At 44.5% G+C, this 20755-nt stretch overlaps 1 protein-coding gene across 2 annotated transcripts in view; it reads left to right on the top strand.

Annotated features, from left to right (window-relative positions):
• Window positions 1–514: 514 nt before the first annotated feature.
• Window positions 515–20755, top strand: part of LOC139641235 (LHFPL tetraspan subfamily member 6 protein) — a 44080-nt gene continuing 23839 nt past the window's right edge. The window contains exons 1-2 of one of the 2 annotated variants that reach the window (XM_071515528.1): window positions 515–820; window positions 1800–2317. In XM_071515528.1, the coding sequence (XP_071371629.1) occupies window positions 1933–2317 (385 nt within the window). In that variant the 5' untranslated portion in view covers window positions 515–820; window positions 1800–1932. Of the gene's footprint in view, window positions 821–1726; window positions 2318–20755 lie in introns of both variants that reach the window. The other variant, XM_071515529.1, reaches the window with a different exon arrangement.

Below are 20755 nucleotides of genomic sequence, written 5' to 3'. Positions count from 1 at the left end.
TACTAAAACAAATCAAATCGCGGATGGGGATTAGCTATAATAGTTTCTGGATAGTTAATCTTCAATCCAATATTTAGAAGGGGCGATAATAAAAATGACGACGTGTTTGGCAACTCTTATACAATTACTGAGATTAAAATAGTAATCGGTTATACTCGTTACTGGCAAAAGTAATTAATTACACTGTAACATATTAATAATATTCATGATAGTGGCAGCTTCTGTGTCTTTGCACAATAATACCATTACTAAGTCACCTGTTATAACACAATACAGGTTTCAGGGTTCATGATATTATAATTTCCACAACAACACCAAAAACAAAACACTTGGAACGCGCGAGACGTCGTATTTACGAGTGTGATGCAGGAGTTTACGAGCGGTCCGTGAAGGCAGCAGGAGAGCACAGGGAATCATAGTAGAGTCGTGAGTCCAGCCCCTGGGTGGGGATTTGTGTGATTGATGGTCACCTCCCGAGAGTGTTTCAGGGACTCGCCCCCCCTGCAATCTCTCTCACACACTCTGCCCGAGCTGGAATGTCGAAACGGGAGTCCGGTCAGTGCCGCCGCACGTTTCTGCGATCACAGGAGCGAATAATTCATCATCTCCTCGGTTAAGTGCTTTGATGAGGAGGAAGTGGTTGTGAGCGGAATCTGCAATCACTGGTATATTTTCGGATATATTTTTTCTCGATTGTTTTTTTTTTTCTCTCCGAAGACTGAAAAAAAGTTTGCTTTGAGACCAACACAGCTGGCTCCGCAGATGGAAATAACCTCTGAGGATTTATCGAGCGCACCTTATTTCTGTGGTCTTCCAACATGTAAGCTCCGTTTGTCTTTTTTTCCTCCCCGTGTTTCATTTTCCACATTCCAACAGTATGAGCTCTCTGTAATAATGCCGCGTGCTCCTCCAGGTCACCCCTAACGAAAAATCACCAGAATATTCCTATAATATTCCTAAAATATTCCTATCGGGACTTAAACTATGTTTCTGGTACTCAATAATGAGTTTACAGTGTCTTTATCATACTTAATGGTGTTTTTATGTCATATGGTGTCACTATAATAATAATCCTATGTATTGTTTATAGTTGTGTTGTGATATTTGCGTTGTATCCCTCTAACATGTATTATTGGATTGCTATTGCTCTTTTTCTTAAGGGAAGAGTTTCCATTATGCAACTACATAGCAGAGTGGGCTGGACTTTGATTTAAAAATAAAACTCAAATCCAGTTGTTCCAATAATAGATAGACGTTAGGCTACAATAACCAAGTTGTGATAGGCAAGCCATTATTATGCATATTCCCTACTGCTTTAAAGCTGTTAAATGTGGCAGACTAATGTCTTTTATAAAGTATTTACTATTACTGAACATCATTTTTCTTTTCATAGTAAAGGAAAAGTCTTAAAGAAATGAGCTGGGCAAGAATAACATTTCTTATCTCCCTCTCATAGCCTGCTCAGCTTCTTTGCAAACTCAAGCCAATTTTATGAAAATGATTTCTGCCTCAGTCTACTTGTGCTGAATAACTATTGCAGTTCAGATGTTGACTGTTTAATGAAGATTTATTAATATCTTATTATTTACTTAGTTGGATTCTCTTCTTATCTCTGACTCTGTCACAGAGTTATTGTGTTGACACAGAATTTATAATGACTTGGGCAGGGCTTCTGGTTTTCAGCTCATGATTCATATGAAACAATGCTTTTTTCATGTCATTCCAGTGTCCTGCAACTTGTCCCCATAGATGATTATTCTGCCAGTACTCAGTGTGGATGTCTCTCTTCCTCCTGACAGGGACCCGGAGTCACTGAGAAGGTGAAGACTGGTGGTGTTAAATGCTCACTACAAGGCTTCCCACAACGCAGCGACTACTCATATAACTGCTGTTAGCTCAGTGACTGTGTGAACCGTTTGCAGAGTGTTTGCCATGGCGTCTAGTCTGACATGTGCAGGTGTTATCTGGGCCTTGCTGTCCCTGCTGTGCGCTGCCGCCTCCTGCGTCGGCTTCTTCATGCCCTACTGGCTGCTGGGGACGCAGATGGACAAGCCCGTGTCCTTCGGCACGTTTCGGCGCTGCTCCTACCCGGTGCGGGACGAGGAGAGGCAGGCCACGGTGATGCTGGAGCAGTGCGGGCGCTACGCCTCCTTCCAGGGCATCCCGAGTCTGGAGTGGAGGATCTGCACGGTGGTGACGGGCGTCGGGTGCGGCCTCCTCCTGCTGGTGGCGCTCACGGCTCTCATGGGCTGCTGCATCTCCGACCTCATCTCCCGCACCATTGGCCGCGTGGCCGGAGGAATCCAGTTTGTCGGGGGTGAGTCTTTGTTGCCTTGTGTACATTGTAAACCGCCACCAAACCCGCGTTCACACTGCAAGCAAATCGGTTGATGGGTCGCTCTGTTCTGACCGATTGTGGGCGGGGCAAGACGCTCTGATTGGCTCTATGTAGCGGTCTGCAGCTACAAAGTTTTGAATAGGCAAATCACATATTTTTCACTGCTTTGGCTATTGCCTCTCATAATGTTACATCATTTTGTGAACATAGCTAGCTAGCAAGTAGGTAGCATTCATGGAAAATAAACTTACTTCAGAGTTTACCATCAACCCCAATGTTGGATGCAACCGTTCCCCAAACATCGCGTTTATTCCTGTAGTCTTTCAAATAAAAGTTGTAGAGAACTGGGAAGTTTTGAATGGTTGTAAATCAACTTCTCGTCCATTTTGCACTTGCCAGGCAAAGCTATGGTTCATGAAGTAAAATCGCATGGTTAGGGAAGCAAGGAAATCAGATTGATGATGAGCTGATGAGCGCGAAAAGTTCAGCTTCAGCCAACGTCTCTCGGTCAACAAGGTTGTTGACGGTCCACACATCGGGCGAGTTCCTCTGGTCGCTCAGCTCTATAGGAAACGAATGGGCTTGCGGTGTTGCGTGCAGTGTGAACGTGGGATCAGTTTACCTTTTCATCTCATGACTGCAGTTTAAAAAAGCGACTCTCTCACACAATGCTGCTCATACACTTTGAAATCTTTTTTAGGGTACTTGCAGAAAAAGAATCACAAGATGCTGAATGTAGTGATTCTTTTGTAAAAATTTTGTAAAAATGCTTGAAAAAAGTATCGTAATTCCAAAACAAATTTTGTATACTTCAGTATTTCACATGATGCTCTCTCCACTGTCTTGGTGCCATTGCCCCCCCCCCCCCCATCACCACACACACACACACACACACACAGTCTGTCTTGCTGTATTTTTACTTGCTCTGCATTTTTAGAAGGTTTGCTCTCTAACTGGCTTTGGTCACAAGCCCCTTTAAAAAATGAAGTCCTTCCCCTTTAAGAGAGTCTGGATTGAGCTCACGTATTGTAAATATTGTGGAAAATGCATCATGACAAGGGAAAATAACCTTTAGATCAGGGGTTCAGCTCAGCAATATCTTACTGTAGTTCACACTGAACATCAACTCTCCTCACTCGCTCTCTCTCCTACCTGCATACTTTTCTCATGTACAATTGCATCTTTCATTTCAGTCTTGCTGATGAAGTGAGGGAAGACAGAGTTGCAATTAGGATGCAATCGTGCCTTTAGTTTGTCGGTGTGATTTTCTGCTTAGTGTTTGATCCAGATCCAACCAGTTTTTGTCCCCCCTCAAAGCTGAAATGAAACCCACACCCTTGCTCTGTGCACATTTGCCTTTTGGCTGTTGCTCCAGAGACACATTTTTCAAAAATATAGAGGTGTCCACACTGCAGCTCAGGCCTTGGAAGCGTCTGTTTGTTTGTTTGTTTGTTTGTTTGTTTACGGTAAGTGGACACGGCTCCGCACTGCACTGGTTTTGTTTATGTGTACTGTTGGTTTTGCACATGTGTTCTCCCAGGATGTGAGGTCTGAGGCAAGGCTTCCATGGAAGCGGCAAGTTTCTCTGCCCCAGTTAAAGAAGCTGCGGTGCTCCAGCCCTCTCATTAACTCAAAACGTTTGCTCACATACTGTGGTTCACCGCTCTGCTATTTACAATCCCCATCACTTCAGCTTGGCTTTGGGAAGTGAAGTGACAGAAAAGCAGGTTGCAGGCAGATTTGACAGAGCTGCTGGTTTTTTTCAGGAGGATAAACCCGGCGAGGACGACCACCACAACGTGTCATGTCCTAGTTCTAAAAGGCTTAGCTACTTAGGAACATGTGTATTAATGATGTATAATGTGGAGGATGATTAAGGTGAAGGCTGGCTGGCTTATTCAGAAATGTGCACTTTTATTGAGAGAGAGTTACTTTTCGGCTCACAGCAACTCATACGCTCAGAATTACAGCAAGCTGCTATTTTTGGTCATAGGATTAAAACATTCCTGTCTATCTGTCTTGCTATTTCTTTCTCTCCTAGACATACACAAATCCAGACACGCATGAATTTAGATGGAGCGAGAGCAAGTGAAGGCGGGGGGGGGTGGGGTGGGGTGGGCAACACAAGGGGCACCGCTCAGATCTTTGTAACTTGAATGTTGCTGATCCAAAGGGCAGAGTTGTCCTAGACGGATGAAGAAGGGCTAATTGGAAGTGACACAGCTGGGCAGCTCAGTGGGCCGCTCCCTGCATTGTCTCCTATCACTTACTAAGTGAGAAGAGAGTGAAAACGTCGAGGCAGGCAGGAGAAGTTGGAGAGAGAAAAAAGTGCCCAGTGATAGAATCACTCAGCAGCCACAATCTCTCTGACACATTTGCTTCTCATTAACCAAAAGCTTCAGTGAGAAATAAAGATCCACTGGGGGGGAAAAAGCCAAAATGTATGCCGAGAGATACGATCAAATCTCAGCGATTAACGGGAACAGGGAGCGGGAGTAAATGAGGCGTTCAGCCGGTGCAGCAATGCATGTGAATTTGCCAGATGCAAAGGAGCCCCATGGTTCATCGTCTGATGCCGGTGTCTTCCTCCCTTTGTGTTCCCACTACTCCCATTGTTGTCCGCTAATGAAGAGTGTCTTACCAGAGAGGCCGGGGCCTCTGGGCTGCCACCAGTAAAAGAGCCACCTTATATCTCCCTGTCATTTATCTCAGTTCCATGAAGTAGATAATAGCTGAAAGGATTTACTGGTGGTTTATCTCATTAGTTGAAGCCATCGCTGAAAGAGTAGCAATGATATTATTACAGCTATAACAGCTATTATTGTTGTTGTTTTCTTCTTGTAATACTGTTTTTTCTAGTTCACAATGGGTACATCTGTTCTAGGGCTGGTTGATCCCTAATGGGAAAAACCCAGATTTACTCTTCAGGCCAGAGTAAGAGACTAAGTATGAGAGTATGAGACTGTGCTCTGGCTCGTAAAGCCAGGCGCACACTACATGACTGTCAAAAACCTAAAATCTCTGTACTGCGCACACTAAAATGACCTTCCTTCCTGTAGTTTCTGGTCTCTGTGGCTTAGTGGTGTGCACACTAAACGATGTGGCGCAGACGGGGGGTCAGACTTTAAAAGATTCTTCACTTGGATTCGGTCGTGAGGGATCTCGGTGCCTCGCTGCCTCCCGAAAACAAACACCGAACGTGTTTTTCACCTGGTTGTGCTAAAATTGGAGCTGGAGAAGGAAGAGCAGCTCGCAGCACTCAGTGGGTGTGTGTGTGCAGTCAGTGTGTGTGTGCACTCATTTGTGTCGAAAAAAGAGAAAAACAAGAGGGCTAGACACCAAATTTGGAAGAGAGAATGGTTAGGGAAACACAGGCAGCATGGGTTGTACTGCTACTGAGAGTTGGAGGTAAATTATAAAGCCAAATCAAAATAGCTACTGTGCATTGTTTGATGTTTATACTGTGCATGTAGTACTGCCTAGGGGATACCATTCCTTAACCAATACTTTCTAAATACTAATTTGAGCTTGGTTTCTCAACGTTTTCAAAACGTGTCTGTACATATCTCACATGACAAGAGCATTGCAGATTTTGTGCTGAAAAAACTGAAATATGTTTGAAAATCTGCGGATGCCTGAGACGGCTCAAAGCCTGGGTCAGACTGCCTCTCTGTCTGATCCGATCAAACTTAACTTAAGCTTCGGTGACGGCCACGTGTACCGAGTTGGCTCTGACACGAGGATTTTGTCTCAGATCTCAAAAAACTTGGACAGCTAAATCTCGCCTGAAGTTGGGTAGCGTGTGCCCGGCTTTAATGGGTTAAGGGGTTTGCGATATAGCCAGCTGACAGACACCCGACTGTAGCTTAAAAGTGGAATCTCGAAATCACATTTAAAACTGACAGGACAGCAATGTAATGATGTCAAAACTAGGGTTGTGTGATCTCATTTTCCCACCTGTTAAAAGCCTTGGTGCTCCGTTTTCTAAGTTAATAAAGGAATAATGAGAGTTATCTAACAAGAAGAGACAAAAGCCAGGGAGACTTTCTAGATCACCAGCAAAAGAACAGCTTATTTTTAGAGGCGGCTCTCAGCTGTAAAAGACTGGAATTTAAGAGAATAGTTTTGGGGAATCAAATTCAACACGTTGGTAAGGCCAAATAACACTCTGTAATTTGTTCTAGATAATAGTTTTGTGATGTCCAATTAATTGGAAAGGTAGAGTCAATATATGTCAGTGACAACTAGCCGGTGTTTGAGGCAATCGATCAAATAGAAATGTCATGGTCTATGGAATAAAATCCAAAACAATGGTCTCAAAGGATGCTAAGTTCATTTTCTCAACATCTGCAGCTAAAATCCGATCACTAGTCACATTAAGAAGAGCAGGCTCAGTGAGAAATTGCTCCAAAATGTTGTTTTGACTTATGAAGAATGTCAGCTGGATTGAAATAATTTTAACTTTTGATATAAATGACAGTTTGGAGATATATAGTTACTCAAAGCCAAAGGATCTGCGCTATATAGAGGCACTTTGAGACTAGAGGGGAAATCACTCTCGCCCAGCAATAAGATGCATGACCGGCTGTACTTTTGTTGGGCTAGTATGTCGGGTGCAGGTAGAGGACGGCATATAAGGTACGATGTCCTCTAGGACTTCTGCTGTTCGAGAAGAGGCGTGGACCTATGAGATACACTTTCCTCTGGGGACGGGTAAAAAAAAAAAAGAAAAAGTTTGAAACAGCCCAACGTAGCAGAATTCCCAGCTATAATAGATAGGTTGCGGTCAGCAGGGGACCCTTGGAGCCTAATTTTGTCAGGCATTGTTGTGAGAAGTACCGAGAACTCTTAACACTTTTCTGGGGAAAATTCAATACCAACGCTGTGGGAAGGGCCAAGAACATTTATTATTTATTAGAGACATTTAATGTATTTTACATTAAATATGACCCTGGAGTTTTGACAGTTCGTTGATGAAATAAGATGCGAAAAATGTGGGTTTTTGTATTCATAACTGCTTTCTGACGCTTCCTTGTGAGGTCTGTCAGAATGCCATGACAAACTTGTAATTTATCGGCCATACATTTGTCTTCAGCTTGTTTTACACTCCACTTTATCTCTTGAAAGCCAGAGTGTGCTTTTTGAGCAGTTGCCAAGCTTTTGGATGGGACTTTTTTTTTTATTTCTTCAAAGGAGAAACATAGCCGTGAGTAGCCAAACAAGTAAACCTTAAAAGAGATGCCACACTGAAAATATTGATAGTAGCTGTCATAGAGGCTTCTGAGAACTCAGTTACTGTAAGCATCTCTATATAGAGTTACTGTAAAGCTGGCAGTACACTTGCTGCAGAAACTAAATCCGGCTGGTTCGCCCAAACAAAAGGACGCGTTTGTGGAGGAAACGAAGCAGCGCGTTGGCTCTGGCCTCCGCAGTGTGCACAGGCTCGCTGGCCGAACTGGTCCAGTACTTCGCACACCGGCTCCCACTGCGCGACTCGTCCGTAGTTCATCTAATATATCACAGAATTGGTTGTGTTTTGCCTTTTGGGAAAGCTTCTCTGTTTCCTTTCCTGGTTGATTGGCTCTCTCTCTCTGTGCTAGCATCTCGTTCGCCGGTGTGGAATGTCAGTAAATGAGGGAAAGCCGCAGCGAGTTTACACACATTAGAATTTGGCTACGTCTTCCACTGTGGCTCTATTTTGGGCAAGTTTGCCTTCGCTTTAAGTATACCACCGTCTTGAGTCGCTCCATTGTTCCCCCAGAGGTGACCTACAATACACAGTATACAGTACAGTATCCTGGTCATGTGTTTGTTTTGGGCCCGATGAAATAAAATGAAATGCACTTCTTCCCTGTGTGCTACTTCTGTAGCTGACAATTTATGTCAAGGGCATGAGTATGCGTGATAAATTTAAGACATGTAAATAAATTGCAGATGGGCTGTCATTGTGGCTTCCATACTGTTGCCAAGGGCTATTTGGCAGAGGAGTGTGTTGTCCTGTTGGAGAGCCATACCAGCACAGCCAGGAGCTTTGTCCTTGTGTCGGCTTTGTGAGCCGCTGCCAGCTGGATCCCGCCCAGTCCCAGAATGTGTGCTTCCACTCCCCTCTTACCAACAGCAGTCATTTTCAAGAGGTACAACAAAATGAAATGGGATCCATATGAAGAGGGCTTTGCGATGAAATGCTCTGTTTCTGGGGGAATGTTCTGTTTTGAGCGCCGTCTCTTGATGTTCTCTGTTTAATGGCGCCGGATCACAACAGCCCCCCTGGTAAGACACTTCCAGGTGATGGGTGAATATTCCCTGCCGTGTCGTGTTACCCTTTTGCATTGACTTCCAGAAACCTATCTGTATTCCCTCCTCCTCATAGTTCCTGCCAGGTTGATGCGATGATGATGGACTGCACTGTCTCATCTGCCATGTAGACACTGCATAAAACTAATGAGATAGTACCGGGCCCATATGTTTGAGTGGAGAAAGCTTGGCCATTTCACTGCGGACAAGAACCTCGTATAATGGTTTTTAGAACGCCATCTTGCTCCTCATTGCTTACGTTTCCGGCCACTGATGGTTATAAAGTGGACGTCTCTTCCTCCGAGGTGATTGATCACCTAAAGTGCAGTCCACTCTTACAGCACTGTAATGCGCTCATTCAGCCCGGCAGCTATTTTTGCTCACCGCACAGTTCCCTCAACCCCCACCACCGCTGGGGCTGTTTGCAGTCAGAAAGCAGCAAAGTGTAGCCCGTGCACCGTAGGCAGTCTATTTTCTTAAACGCTACGGTATATGTTTCTCCTTCACCCCACCGCTGTGTCTCTCGGCGAACTCCCACCTCCTTTTCTGCCCCTCTCATTTGGGGTTACTGCGGTATTATTTCTGTTGCTCCCAATCTGTATCTCTCTATTTCAGGCTTGTCTCACCTTTCCCCTAATTCTGCTTTCTGTCCACCCCTCTCCCCGTGTCCTTCCCCTCTCCTTACTCTCCTTCTCCATCTCCTTCCGTCTCTCCTCCTCCTCCTCCTCCTCCTCCTCCTCCTCCCTCTGGCTGTGCACATTGCTGTCTGCATGTGAGCAGAAAAAAAGGCAGATTGGGCCAGTACTCAGTGACCCGAGGAGTGGACCTGGGCTCAGCCAGAAAGAAAGAAAGAGAGAGAGAATGAAAGAAAGAAAGACAGAGTGAGAGTGAGGGAGAGACAGAGAGAAACAGGGCGGAAAGCCCAGCTTCAACAGGGATTTAGTTTTGTCAAACAGGAAGTCTGGGGAACCAAAGGACAGACAGGAAGGGTTATTTCAGTCTGTTCCTCTGTTAAGTCATTGTTTTCACTACCAGGCGTGCTGCATATCGGGAGGTTTTTGTCACTCGGAACAGAACTGCTCCACAGAGCGTGTCTGCTGTCTGCAGTCGTGTCTGGCATTAATGTAGCTATAAAAGCAAAAAAAAACAAAAAAAGCAAGTGAAGCCAATCACTTGAGTGGAATGAGTGAATTGGGGAAATGAATTTGGGGACCTGATTCAATTCTTCTTGAAGAGTTTGTGGGTTTTTTTTTTTTTTAGATCATTAAACTAAACTGCAGGACGTACTCCTCTGGTTTGGTAATGGAAGGGGCAGAGCGAGACAGAAACCCCAAGTGATTCGTAACTCATATCACGTCTTTGCAGCTGACGGGCCAGGGCTTTTTGCTCTCCATTATAAAAACAGCGAATATGAGTGGGTGAGCGGATGAATCACCACCTAGGCAGATGCTTAACAGATGGCGGAGGCACCGCTTGCCGGTATTACCGGTGACTTGGTGCTGACACACGTTGTTCAGGGCATGTTTGATGGCAGCGTCCTAGCCTGTACTTACAGAGAATAATAGCTTAGTCACAGGTTGGAATACAGGAATAAACCTTCATGTGGTTTCAGCTGTCTTATTCCTTTGTTTCTTTGGCAGGTAAAAACCTATTGTGTGAGCTGAAACATAAAGAGAGAACAAGGGAAGAAAAAAAAAAAGCCACAATACCTTGCCATTGTTTTTCTTAACTTCGCCGCATGTTATGTCTAATTAGTAGTGAAGAAGATGGAACGCCTATGTTTGACCTGTTAGACATCTCTTAGGGAGTCAGAGGGCAGGAGTCGGGCTGAATAAATGAATAAGTATGGATCGGATGGATTGGGTCCGAGCCCTGTGGGATAAAGTAGTTTGCTCAGTATTCATACCCTGTTTTACAGTCTCAGAGGCACCGTGGCTTTAACACTACAGTTAATTATACCCTGTTCTTCCTAGAGAGGGGGAACGTGGGGTCAATACTCCTTTTTGCTGCTGCTTTCTCGTAGGTCAAATAGCAGGCCAGCGAGGAAATAGAATATGGGCTGGATGTATGGAGACAGATCTGCAAATAAAACGGCGATGCGCGACGGCCGAGAGAACGGTCTATTTTCGGCATTCGCTGAAAGAATCCGCAGTAATTGCCTGTCTTAAGTTTCTTTACCCTCAAACCATAGATACCTTATATTGTAAACTTCCATATCTGAAAAGAGGGAGTGTCAACAACAGTCTCTTAGGAATGAGTTATTTTGTCTCTCTTTTTTTTTTGCCACTTTGACTCATGGAAGCCTCTGATTTTCTTGCCGGCCAATTTGATTCAATGGGATTCAATATCTGCACCATCTACCATCTCATCAGTGGAAGGCAGGAGGCCGGGAATAGAATTAAGAGCTGGATGTGGAGTCGTAGCGCTGATGGTAGATAATGTGTGGAAAAAAGGAGCGCCTGTCTCTCCGGGAGAATTAGATCAGGGTCAGTGCGCGGCTCTTAAGAAGAGAAGCCTTTCTTTGCTCGGTGACTCCGGCGTTATGTGGCCTATAGCGGCTAGATGGAGGGGACAGGTGAAGGTGACATATTAGGCAGCTGCGGATCAAATTAGAGGCGGATGGGCTTCCCTGCACACATGCATTTGTCTGTCACGAGAGGCTTGTGGCCTGCGTTAATGTGTGAGTGCTGTGAAATTTGCTCTCCTGCAGCTTGCTTAAATGATGCTCGCATGCATGAGCATAACTGTTAGTGACAGATGTGTGTGTGTGTGTGTGTTGCTGCGGGTGTTGGGATCACGTGTGAATTTGTTGCTTTCATTGTATCTCTCTGTGTTCGTGTTTTCTTTGAGAGCACGTGTGCAGTTTAATGTGTGTGTGTGAGTGTGTGTATTAATGTTCAGCATGCAGGGGTCAAGGTCCGCCTGTGCTGTCTGCCTCAAGGAATGCTGGGAATTTGGGGTAAATATATTCTGTCGCTCCCTCCCTACCCCCAGCTTCCCCACCTTCAACCACCGCCACAAGTTAAATTTGAGAGTTTTTTAATTAGCACGCTCGCATCTGTTGAACAAGTGAAGGTGTTTTCTTTCAATAAATCTCACAGCTTTTCTTCTGCCGTCTTCACACCACAAGGCTAAAATCTATACTTAGACTGTGATTGTGAATGCTAAAATAGCAACACTTGACGATTTCTCATTATGAATTTGACCTATATAAACTAGAAGCTGCGAGACCTTTGAGAAAATGAGTGTTTGTGTGTTAAGTGATCAATACAAAGAAGACTTTATTTGAAGGCATTTGAAATGTGCATCCTGGGCTTTTTGAAGCACTGCAGAAATACCATCAAAGGCCGCTGTAATAAGCAAAACGTCATTCCTGTCATTACCCTAACATGACAACTATGTAATTGTGCTGCATAAAAATATGTTTCGTGAAAAAAAAAAGTGTGTGCGCCTCAGTTTTTTTTTTATAAGGCTGACACAAGCTGAACAATAATCTCCATTTTGTTGCCCACAGCAGCAGTTGTGGAGAGTGGAGTGTTTGGGTGGAAGGCAACGCAGTGTGATTTCAGTTTTGCTTTACTTCCCAGACTCTCATTCCAGCTGGTCAGCAGTTGGGTGGGCTCTTCCTATTATAGGATCTTGTTTCCACAGCAGCAGGGGGTGCAGACCAAAGGGGGGGGGGGGGGGGGGGGGGCAACATTTGGAGAAATCCCCGGAGTCTTGTGTGCGGTCAGTGGTCTCTTGCTTAAGACAAGCAGGCGACTTTAACCTTTAACACACCGAAATGAAAAATGACTTTTTCACCTTTTTGGCTCATTCTGTCATACCATACAATGATTTGACAATTTAGGCCAAAAAAAATGACAAAAAATTTAATTTCTTGTATTTTTATATCAAAACCTCATTACTTTTATCTTTAGTGGTGACTTCAGGAAAAATTATATCCCATAAAAACCATCACAGATTTTCCACCCCTCCCATCAAATAAAACTGCTTTTCTCTCCCTAACTGATATCCCATTGCGTTACACTTTTGAATGATCCCCTCCTGCGTCATGTTCCGCCCGATATCACATTGAGGAAGCAAGATGCTCTCAAAATGCAGCTTCACTGTGAGTTTGAATTCAACTTTCACAAAGAGATAATTCAAACAAGTCACCACTAGCCTACTCTGTCAGTTCTCAGTTCCCAAAGTCTATTTTTGCCTTCCATGAGCAGATAGTAGTCAAGCGGCACCTTGTTGACTGGCCTTTCTGTGAACCTGAAAGAGAAGAAATTCAGCAGCAACAGAGCACCAAGGCATAAACAAAACTGGCAAGAAGGAGGCTGGAACACAGGCGTTTTACTCCATCTAGCCAGCAGACAAAGCCCCTGAAAGTGCTGTGGAACAGGAGGCCTTGAGATGAGAGACCCGCTCAGGTCACCATGAGACTGAGTGGCTCAGTACATTTGGAGCCACTCAGCCCAAAAGGCGGCCCTGCATGTGAAAGCATAACACAAGGCCTGTGGAATGTACAATGTGAACTTCATGTCAGAGAGAGCCAGCGGCAGACTATAAACAGGACAGAAGACATGCTCTAGCCATATTTATGTGTGTTTATGTAGTTCAGCAAGAGTCGATGGCCTTATATAGGATTGTTGTGCAAAAACAGTCTGGTGGATAAGCCATAAAGAACTGTAATGCAAAGCAGTATCTGTGTTTTGCCACGCATTATAAAATGCAGTGCGGCAACTACTGATCTGATACTGAAGAAACGTGACTAATTGGACATACAGTTGGCATTGGCGTCTAAATCAAAGGAAGTCGCTCTGACAGTATGAGTCAGGTGCAATTCACCAGTAGGTGTTAGGAGGTGGAGACATTAATATCAGCAGCGATACCTTATCTCTTTCCTCACCTGTCTGGAGAACATTAGCAGGCAGTTTGCCCTCCTTGCACCCGACATCCTTCTTCAGTCCAGTCACAAACTTTGGCTCCCTTCGTGTTCACTGACTTTATTCCCCTCTCATTTAGCCACATTTTCTCTTCTCTGCATTCTGCACTTTTAATATTTTCCTGTTTCACTTCGGATGTCCATGTTCTTGCTTGAATAGAGAGCTGAAATGTCAAGCAAAAGTTGAGGATTCTGCTTCTTTCCGACGGGAACATGGGAACAAAGGTAGTCTTTGATCCGGCAGAGCGCCTCGGCCCTCAGCGCTACTTTCGGGCCCGGCCCAGTCTGAGCCCCCCGGTATTGTTCTCCCAGGCCTGACATGCCGACTACACCCAGTTCCCGGGCTATAGGCTCGCTGTGGGTCCCCATGGCAACAGGGGCCTGGCTCCAGTTACACCAGAATATTACAGAAAGTTTTCCTGGATGTGATTTAGAGTCGCGCTGTGACTGAACCCAGAGCTTTTTAATCACATATTCTAGCTGGTGAATGCTACTGCTTGAGCTGGCTTGCGAGTTGATGTCTCTAACGGGAGATGGTGTGGATGAATCGCGATGATTAAAAATGAGTTACTCTCGGATTTTGTAGACTCGCCAACATAATGAAAACACCAATCCTCGCTGAATAGCTCCAAGATAATACGAACACTGACCACTGTCATTTGTCTGCTGCAACACAGTTGTGGTTTTCAATTTATATAAATCTTTGCCAGACAAAGTAATCTAAATCCATTCAAAAGTATGAATAGGATCAAATTCATCAAAGCGTGTGTTTTTGAGTCAGTGAGAGTCGTCGTAGTAGCCAACAATAGCCAGAAAAAAGTATTGATTTGTTGTGAAACACATGAAAGTCATTCTAGTCTCTGCACTCCAGTGATGCAGTCTGACTTTACCCGTATGTACTTCCCACGCACCATTACATGGGCAAATGGGAAGGGAACCAGAGAGCTTTTAAAGGGGAACAGCCAAAGACAAGGATGTCACCTGTTAAGGTGAAGCAGAATGGGGGATTTGTAATTACTGGGTGATTGTATGTGGAGCCAAGCCCTTGGGAGTCGAACTGCATAGCTCCACTGCCAGAGATATCGCTCAAATCTACTTATCTCCTCCACTGCCAGCAAAGACTCGATCATTAGTGAATGTGTCGTTATCATGACTGTCCTGATAGTGCTTCTCTAATGCTGGTCCTTTGTCGGCGTTCCCCTTAGGGCAACTTCCTATTCTGCTCCCTGCTGCCTTCTGTGTCTCTGGCTGAGCGCACGAATGCATGAATACTGAAGATAGGCTTTCATGAGAAAATATTCAGGATCGCTTTTCAATTCAATTTGCTTTTGGCTCATTCACAAGGTGCGCATCTGACATTATCATTTCAGTGTGAAATTATCCAAATAAAAACAGATTCAGTGGATTGCTTGTCATAACAACACAGTTTTTAGTGGCTGGCTGAAATGCTCTGACGAAGTGATAATAGGCTTGAAGTTGATGTTATTTTTCCTAACATTGATGCTGTATCTCTGTCAGAGCTGCTGGATCAGGGAAGCAATGTCCTCCAAAGCTGTTCTGCTCAACATGTTTCAACCTGACCGTAATGTGCTTCACCATCTGACATTTGAAGATAACCACAGAGTGGGTGGCTGGCCAGAGTGTCTTTTTTTTTTTTTTTTTTAAATGGAGAGCACTCAGTCGCACTCATGATGGATGCTGAATGGCTTGTCATGTGCAAAGAGGGAGATAATAGAAGCTGAGAAGTCACAGGCACTTGGGCCTGTCAGTCATACAACAGAGTGGACAAAGCATGGGTCGTACCATTATGACTTGGATTATTTCGTGCCACAGTAATGCCTGTTACACCAATGCCTTTCTCTGACCCAGAAATGAGTTGTTACAGTATCTAATATTGTTTTTCTCGCTTTTCCACTGCGGGGTGGCAGAGGTGGCTATTACAGTCAGGAGTCAGGAGAGGTTGACATCACTCATTCAGTAGTTGCACTGCGCATCACCCATGAACAGCAGTGACATCAATGTTGCTCTGTAAGCCATCCAGTAAACCGATCCCCGTCTGGATGCAAAAATGTCAATAAAAGCAGAGACAACTGTGCGGGATACTGTGTACAGAGACCCTGTAATACCCTGCTGGGACTCGGGCAGTAAATGTCCATTATTATCTCAGCATCTCCCCCGCTAGCCTCCACCATGTCTGCAGCTCTGAGATCGCTTAGCTTCCAGTTTCCTCAGGCCATGCAGTTGAAGATGAGTTATCCCATTATTTTTTGCCTGTCAGAAAGCAGAGGAACAGCTGAAGAGCGTGTGCACTCGCACTCACTGGCTGTTGTTCCCCTGCTCTGTGCTGGAAGTGTCCTCTAGAGTTCGATTAGTACTTTTTATGTAGCTCGGCTGATGTATTGTGTGTGATTAGACCAACTTTTTCTGGAAGAAATCCACACTTGAATACTGTTACACTGTTATATATATAACAAATCTGTGATGTTCAATGCATTCCAGGAGTTATTTTGTGATGTTGTGATGTTACTTTTTTGTTGTACCCACTTTCTCTCATCCTGTCTTGTCTACTTCCACCTCGGTTAGTGATTTCCTACATTTCCCAGAATAACTTTTGACAACCCCCAGAGAACATGCTGCAGGTTATACATGTGGGTGGAGAGAGAAATAGTGATAGCGTAGTAAAAAGCAAGAGAGCATGAATTTTTTTCAATCAAGAAAAAGTGTCAGAGAGTCGCGCCATTTACTCAAAACACAGCATGTCTTGTGGCTGCATTGCATTCTGGTCTGTTGAGGCTGCTGTCAGTGGAGAAATTGGTCTCACTGCCTTGGTGCAAAATGGTGAGTCTAGAAAGAAGCCCTCGCTCTTTGATTCTTAGACTGATGTTTACTGTTGATGTTTTAGATAGATGAAACATTTTCTGCTATCAAACTCCATTGTAGCTGCGCTGGGAATATCTCAACATGATGTCATGTCATCTGTATTTGGCCAGTTATGCACAGGAATAAGAAAATTACACCACCCAACCACAAAATGGTCCCAGTAATGCAAAATACATCACCAATGGCGGTTTGATTTTAAGTGTTTCAGGGGGGATTTTCCCTTAAAGCTGCCAACATTCATATGACATTACGTATTAATATGACCTTTTTCACACAGAATTTAAGATTCAAAGAAAATATGTGATATAATGAAGGGAAAAAAGGCAGAAAGAAACAATCCAAAATGAAATGTCAGAGGTTTCAAAGGAAATCTGACAGCTTATTATATCAAAGCTTTGGCACCCCAAGGGTTGGCAGCTCCCATGTATTTGGCGTGAAGCTCACACTCTCTCTCCTCCAGAGGAAACCTCATACCAAAGAAGAATGGCGAATATATGGTCAATCTACAGCTTTGTTCTCTGCTCTGTGGAGACAGTTACAGTGAAAGACTTGAGAGAAACTGAACACTCCTTCCTGAGCAGTCATCAGCTAGCTACCGGCAACTGACGCGTGAAGATTTCCCCCGGTGGTGTACATTCAGTTTGAAAAGACACATTTATACTACACATACACCACTTGAAACTTCAAACGGAAAGGCACTGGTGTTATACAATTGCTTTCAGTATAGGCACTCTGAAATAGGTTTTGCTGAGGAAACATGTGATAGAGGTGTAGCAGCTAGTCAATAAAGCCCAAAGTAAAAACCTGTGTATTTTGATGAGAAAACCAGATACATAAAGAAGGAAGAGGTAACCTGGGTGTGGTTCACATAAACTCCTTTGGGCAAGAGCTTCTGATTTCCTTCATAGGGGAAAAAAAAACGTTTTTAAATGTAGTCAGAAACTCCCATGAGTTTTGACAAACATTCTCCACTTTCTTGGAAGGCAACGGAACAAAACAACAGCTCAAAGCAGACAGCTTGTTCGGAGGTATCACAGGGATTTAGAGGTGTGTTGTAGCCGAGGCAAAGTATTCTACCAGTCGTCCTTTCTGCAGTCGATTGGTGGGCTCCCAGCAGGGTGGCGCTGAGTCAGGAAGACACCTGCCCTGAGCCCCAGTGAGCTGTAATCATGATCAAAGCTCAGATCTGTCGGCCCGGAGCCCTGTAGTGTCCCCGCTCAAAGCTTTGTTGTCTCCCCTTGGCAAGCCCTGCAGGCAATTACACAGGGGGAGAGTGGGAGTCGGCGGGGCAGGAGAGCGGGGCGTCCGACACGAGCGGGCAGCGGGCCCAGGGGCCGCGACAGAGGCGTCCGCGCGACTTATTGATCTGTGAAAAGAGATCTACATCCTCCCCTGAGCTACCGACAGCACCGCCATTTGTCACTTGTGATGGTGAGCGACTTGCCGCTGCCTCGCTGTGTTCTTTCCCACCGGGGCTGCTGGCTGCCCCCCCCCCGCACACCCACACACCCATGTGCTTTATGCTGTTTTACCTACGGCTTTCCATCCCGATCGACGTTCTTCATACGCAGCACTTTCTTGTGCTCCCTCTGACTTCCAGCCATTGACCTTCCTCTTGTGTCTTCTATCTCTAAAACCCCTCTGCCCTCAAAATGATTGATCCTGCACAGTGTGTCTGGTAATTAAGAGAACCCCCCCCCCCCCCCCCCTCGCGCCTTGACTAAACATGCGTATCCTCTAACATCCTCCACTATCTCAGCGCTTTGCGATAATTACCCCATTGTTAGACCTTGAGCTTGAGATGTAACACCTATCCAAGGGCAATGTGTCATGTGCAAAGCAGGACTGTGATTCATTGGCATGTATATGGCTAGCTATATATCTGCAAGCCAGAGGCGATAGGTGGGGGAGGTGAGGCGAACATGGTGAAAATGGGCTGCTGTTGCTTGAGTGGCCACTAATGTGGTCTTCCCAATGGCAATATAAAACAGTGGGAAAGTGGATCTGTTATCATGTTTTAATGGCCTTAAAGATATAAATGAGTCTAGGGTTGTATGTAATGCAACCCTGTGTGTGTGTGTGTGTGAGTGTGTGTTTGTGTGTGTGTGTGTGTATATATATATGTAAATATATATATATATATATGTTCCCTATATTGATGTACACTACCAGACAAAAGTTTGGACACACACATTTTTCTTTATTCATTACTATTTTCCACATTTTAGAATAATAGTAAAGACATCAAAACTATGAAATAACACAAATGGAATTATGCAGTGTTAAACAAATCAAAACTATCAAAACACCCTTTGCCTTAATGTAAAGGCAAAGGCTTTGGAAAGAAATTCATACATAGGCATCAACTTCACTATTTATATTTGTCTCAGAAACAAATTTCAAGCATTTAACCATAAGCCTTTAGATCAACATATCTTTAGGATAATGAAAAACATAGTACATTCAATCCAAACTTTTGGCTGGTAGTGTATATAAAGGAAATCTACATCTGAAAATCTTTGTTCACCACAGTGGTGGCCAATCCACTTTTAGAGTAGAAAAATACTCCAGCCTCTCTCGCCACCATGCCATTGCTTTCTGCTGTGGCATGTCAACTGTGATCCAGACCTAATCTACCAGGCCGATAGTGAGGTCCCTGCAGGGAGCCTGGGGGCCCGAGGCCGAGCTCCGCTGCCTCATCTGTCTTCAAGACAGGCTACAGGCAGCGGCCAGCCCCGCGCCTCTCCCATCATCCTTGCATATGCAGAGCTGTGGAGGGACACTGAACTCTTAAGCCTTCATCTGGTCACCAGGTGGGTACTGGAGCGGTGACCTGTCTCTTCCCCACGGTCTGCTGTGTGTGAGTGTGCAAATGAAAAACAGGGAAGAGGGTCCTTTTTCCCCCGCGGGGATCTTCCAATCTCCTCAGAGGCAACAAGCATGCGTGACTCTGCTTGCACAGCGAGGTGACGATGAGCAAATAGCACGGGAAGTTAGTCTCACCAGCTCTGCTCTCGTCAAGCTTTCTATTTCCACTTCAGCTTCCATTTTGTTTATGAAGTCTGCACACCCTCATGTCGCTGTAATTGCTAGTTGAAGCATCAGTTAAAGATACTGACCCAGGATATTACTATTTTCTGCCTCTGCCTCATCTCACTTTTTTAAATTTCAGTCACAGCCTTGTATCGTTGCCAGGTTAGTGCAAACAGCCAGTCTTGCAATTATGTAAACAAGTGCACATGGTGTGGAAGCAGCCAAAGATGCTCCCCATCACTGTGTTTGTTCTCCATTACTATAGGATCTTAGGATGACAAAGAACTGTTTGCGAGCCATTTATGTGTTTGCTTGTGTTTTCTGTAGCACCATCCATCCATCCATCATAGGACCTTGGTTTAGAGGCTTTACAGTCTGGTTTAGAGGCTTTACAGTCTGGTTTACCAGCACGAGTGATCCTGAATAGACTCCATGACAGTGTGATAAAGCTTACTTACAGAAGTCACTATTTGAAATCGTATCGATGCAGTCTGGCAACTTCAAATTTTTAAATTGAAACTGCATTTTTTGTTATTTTATTCTAGACTGGAAACTTTACCACAAAGCTTTTTTTTGCAATTTTGAGTTTTGAAGAAAGCTCAAAGTGGAAATGATTGAACTGAAAATGAACCGAGCACATCTGGGCTGCTGTTTTGCACATACCATATACATTAAAGCCCCACCACACTGCAGCACACAGACGGAGAACCTTATGGTGAGATGTTTGCTCTGGCAAGTACACTCAGAAAGTCTTGCATTTGTGGCAAAGTGAATGCCGGGTTGCCCCGACATAACCACTGGAGGCCGGGCTCCTTGTTTGTTCCTCTTGAGAGGAAGTCAAATACAGCTTCAGCAAACTTAACACTGCAGTTAAGGAAACAAAGGGCTCGCTTCAACTGATTTATCATTTGATTGGAAAGGGGGTGTTCCTCAATTTTGACTTTTTTTAACCCATGAAATGAGGCATTTGAAATAGCAGCTCAACTTTAACTGTCCCTTTCCTCATCTCTCCCCACTTATCTCCACCCCAGCACACTGAGTAAAGAATACATTAAGAGGGTAATGAAATCAGGGCATTTAAAGAGAGATTTGAATTGAGTGTCAGTCATGGGTAGACGACCACATTTCCAGTTGTCCATTGCAGCGACTCTCCTCCCCATTAAGTGGCATTTTGATCTACTTTTAAGTATAATTATGTAGAAAATGGGCTTACGTCTGTGCTGGTGAAAAGTTCAGGAATGCACAGAGAATTTTTTTTGCTGTTCTTTTTTTCTGTT

The sequence above is a fragment of the Centroberyx affinis genome, unplaced genomic scaffold, assembly GCF_046629955.1.
Source record: "Centroberyx affinis isolate AG114_WGS23_722 - 3 ecotype Tasmania unplaced genomic scaffold, CSIRO-AGI_Caff_v1 ptg000358l_1, whole genome shotgun sequence".
Classification (NCBI taxonomy): domain Eukaryota; kingdom Metazoa; phylum Chordata; class Actinopteri; order Beryciformes; family Berycidae; genus Centroberyx; species Centroberyx affinis.
This window is presented reverse-complemented; position numbering and strand designations above follow the sequence as displayed.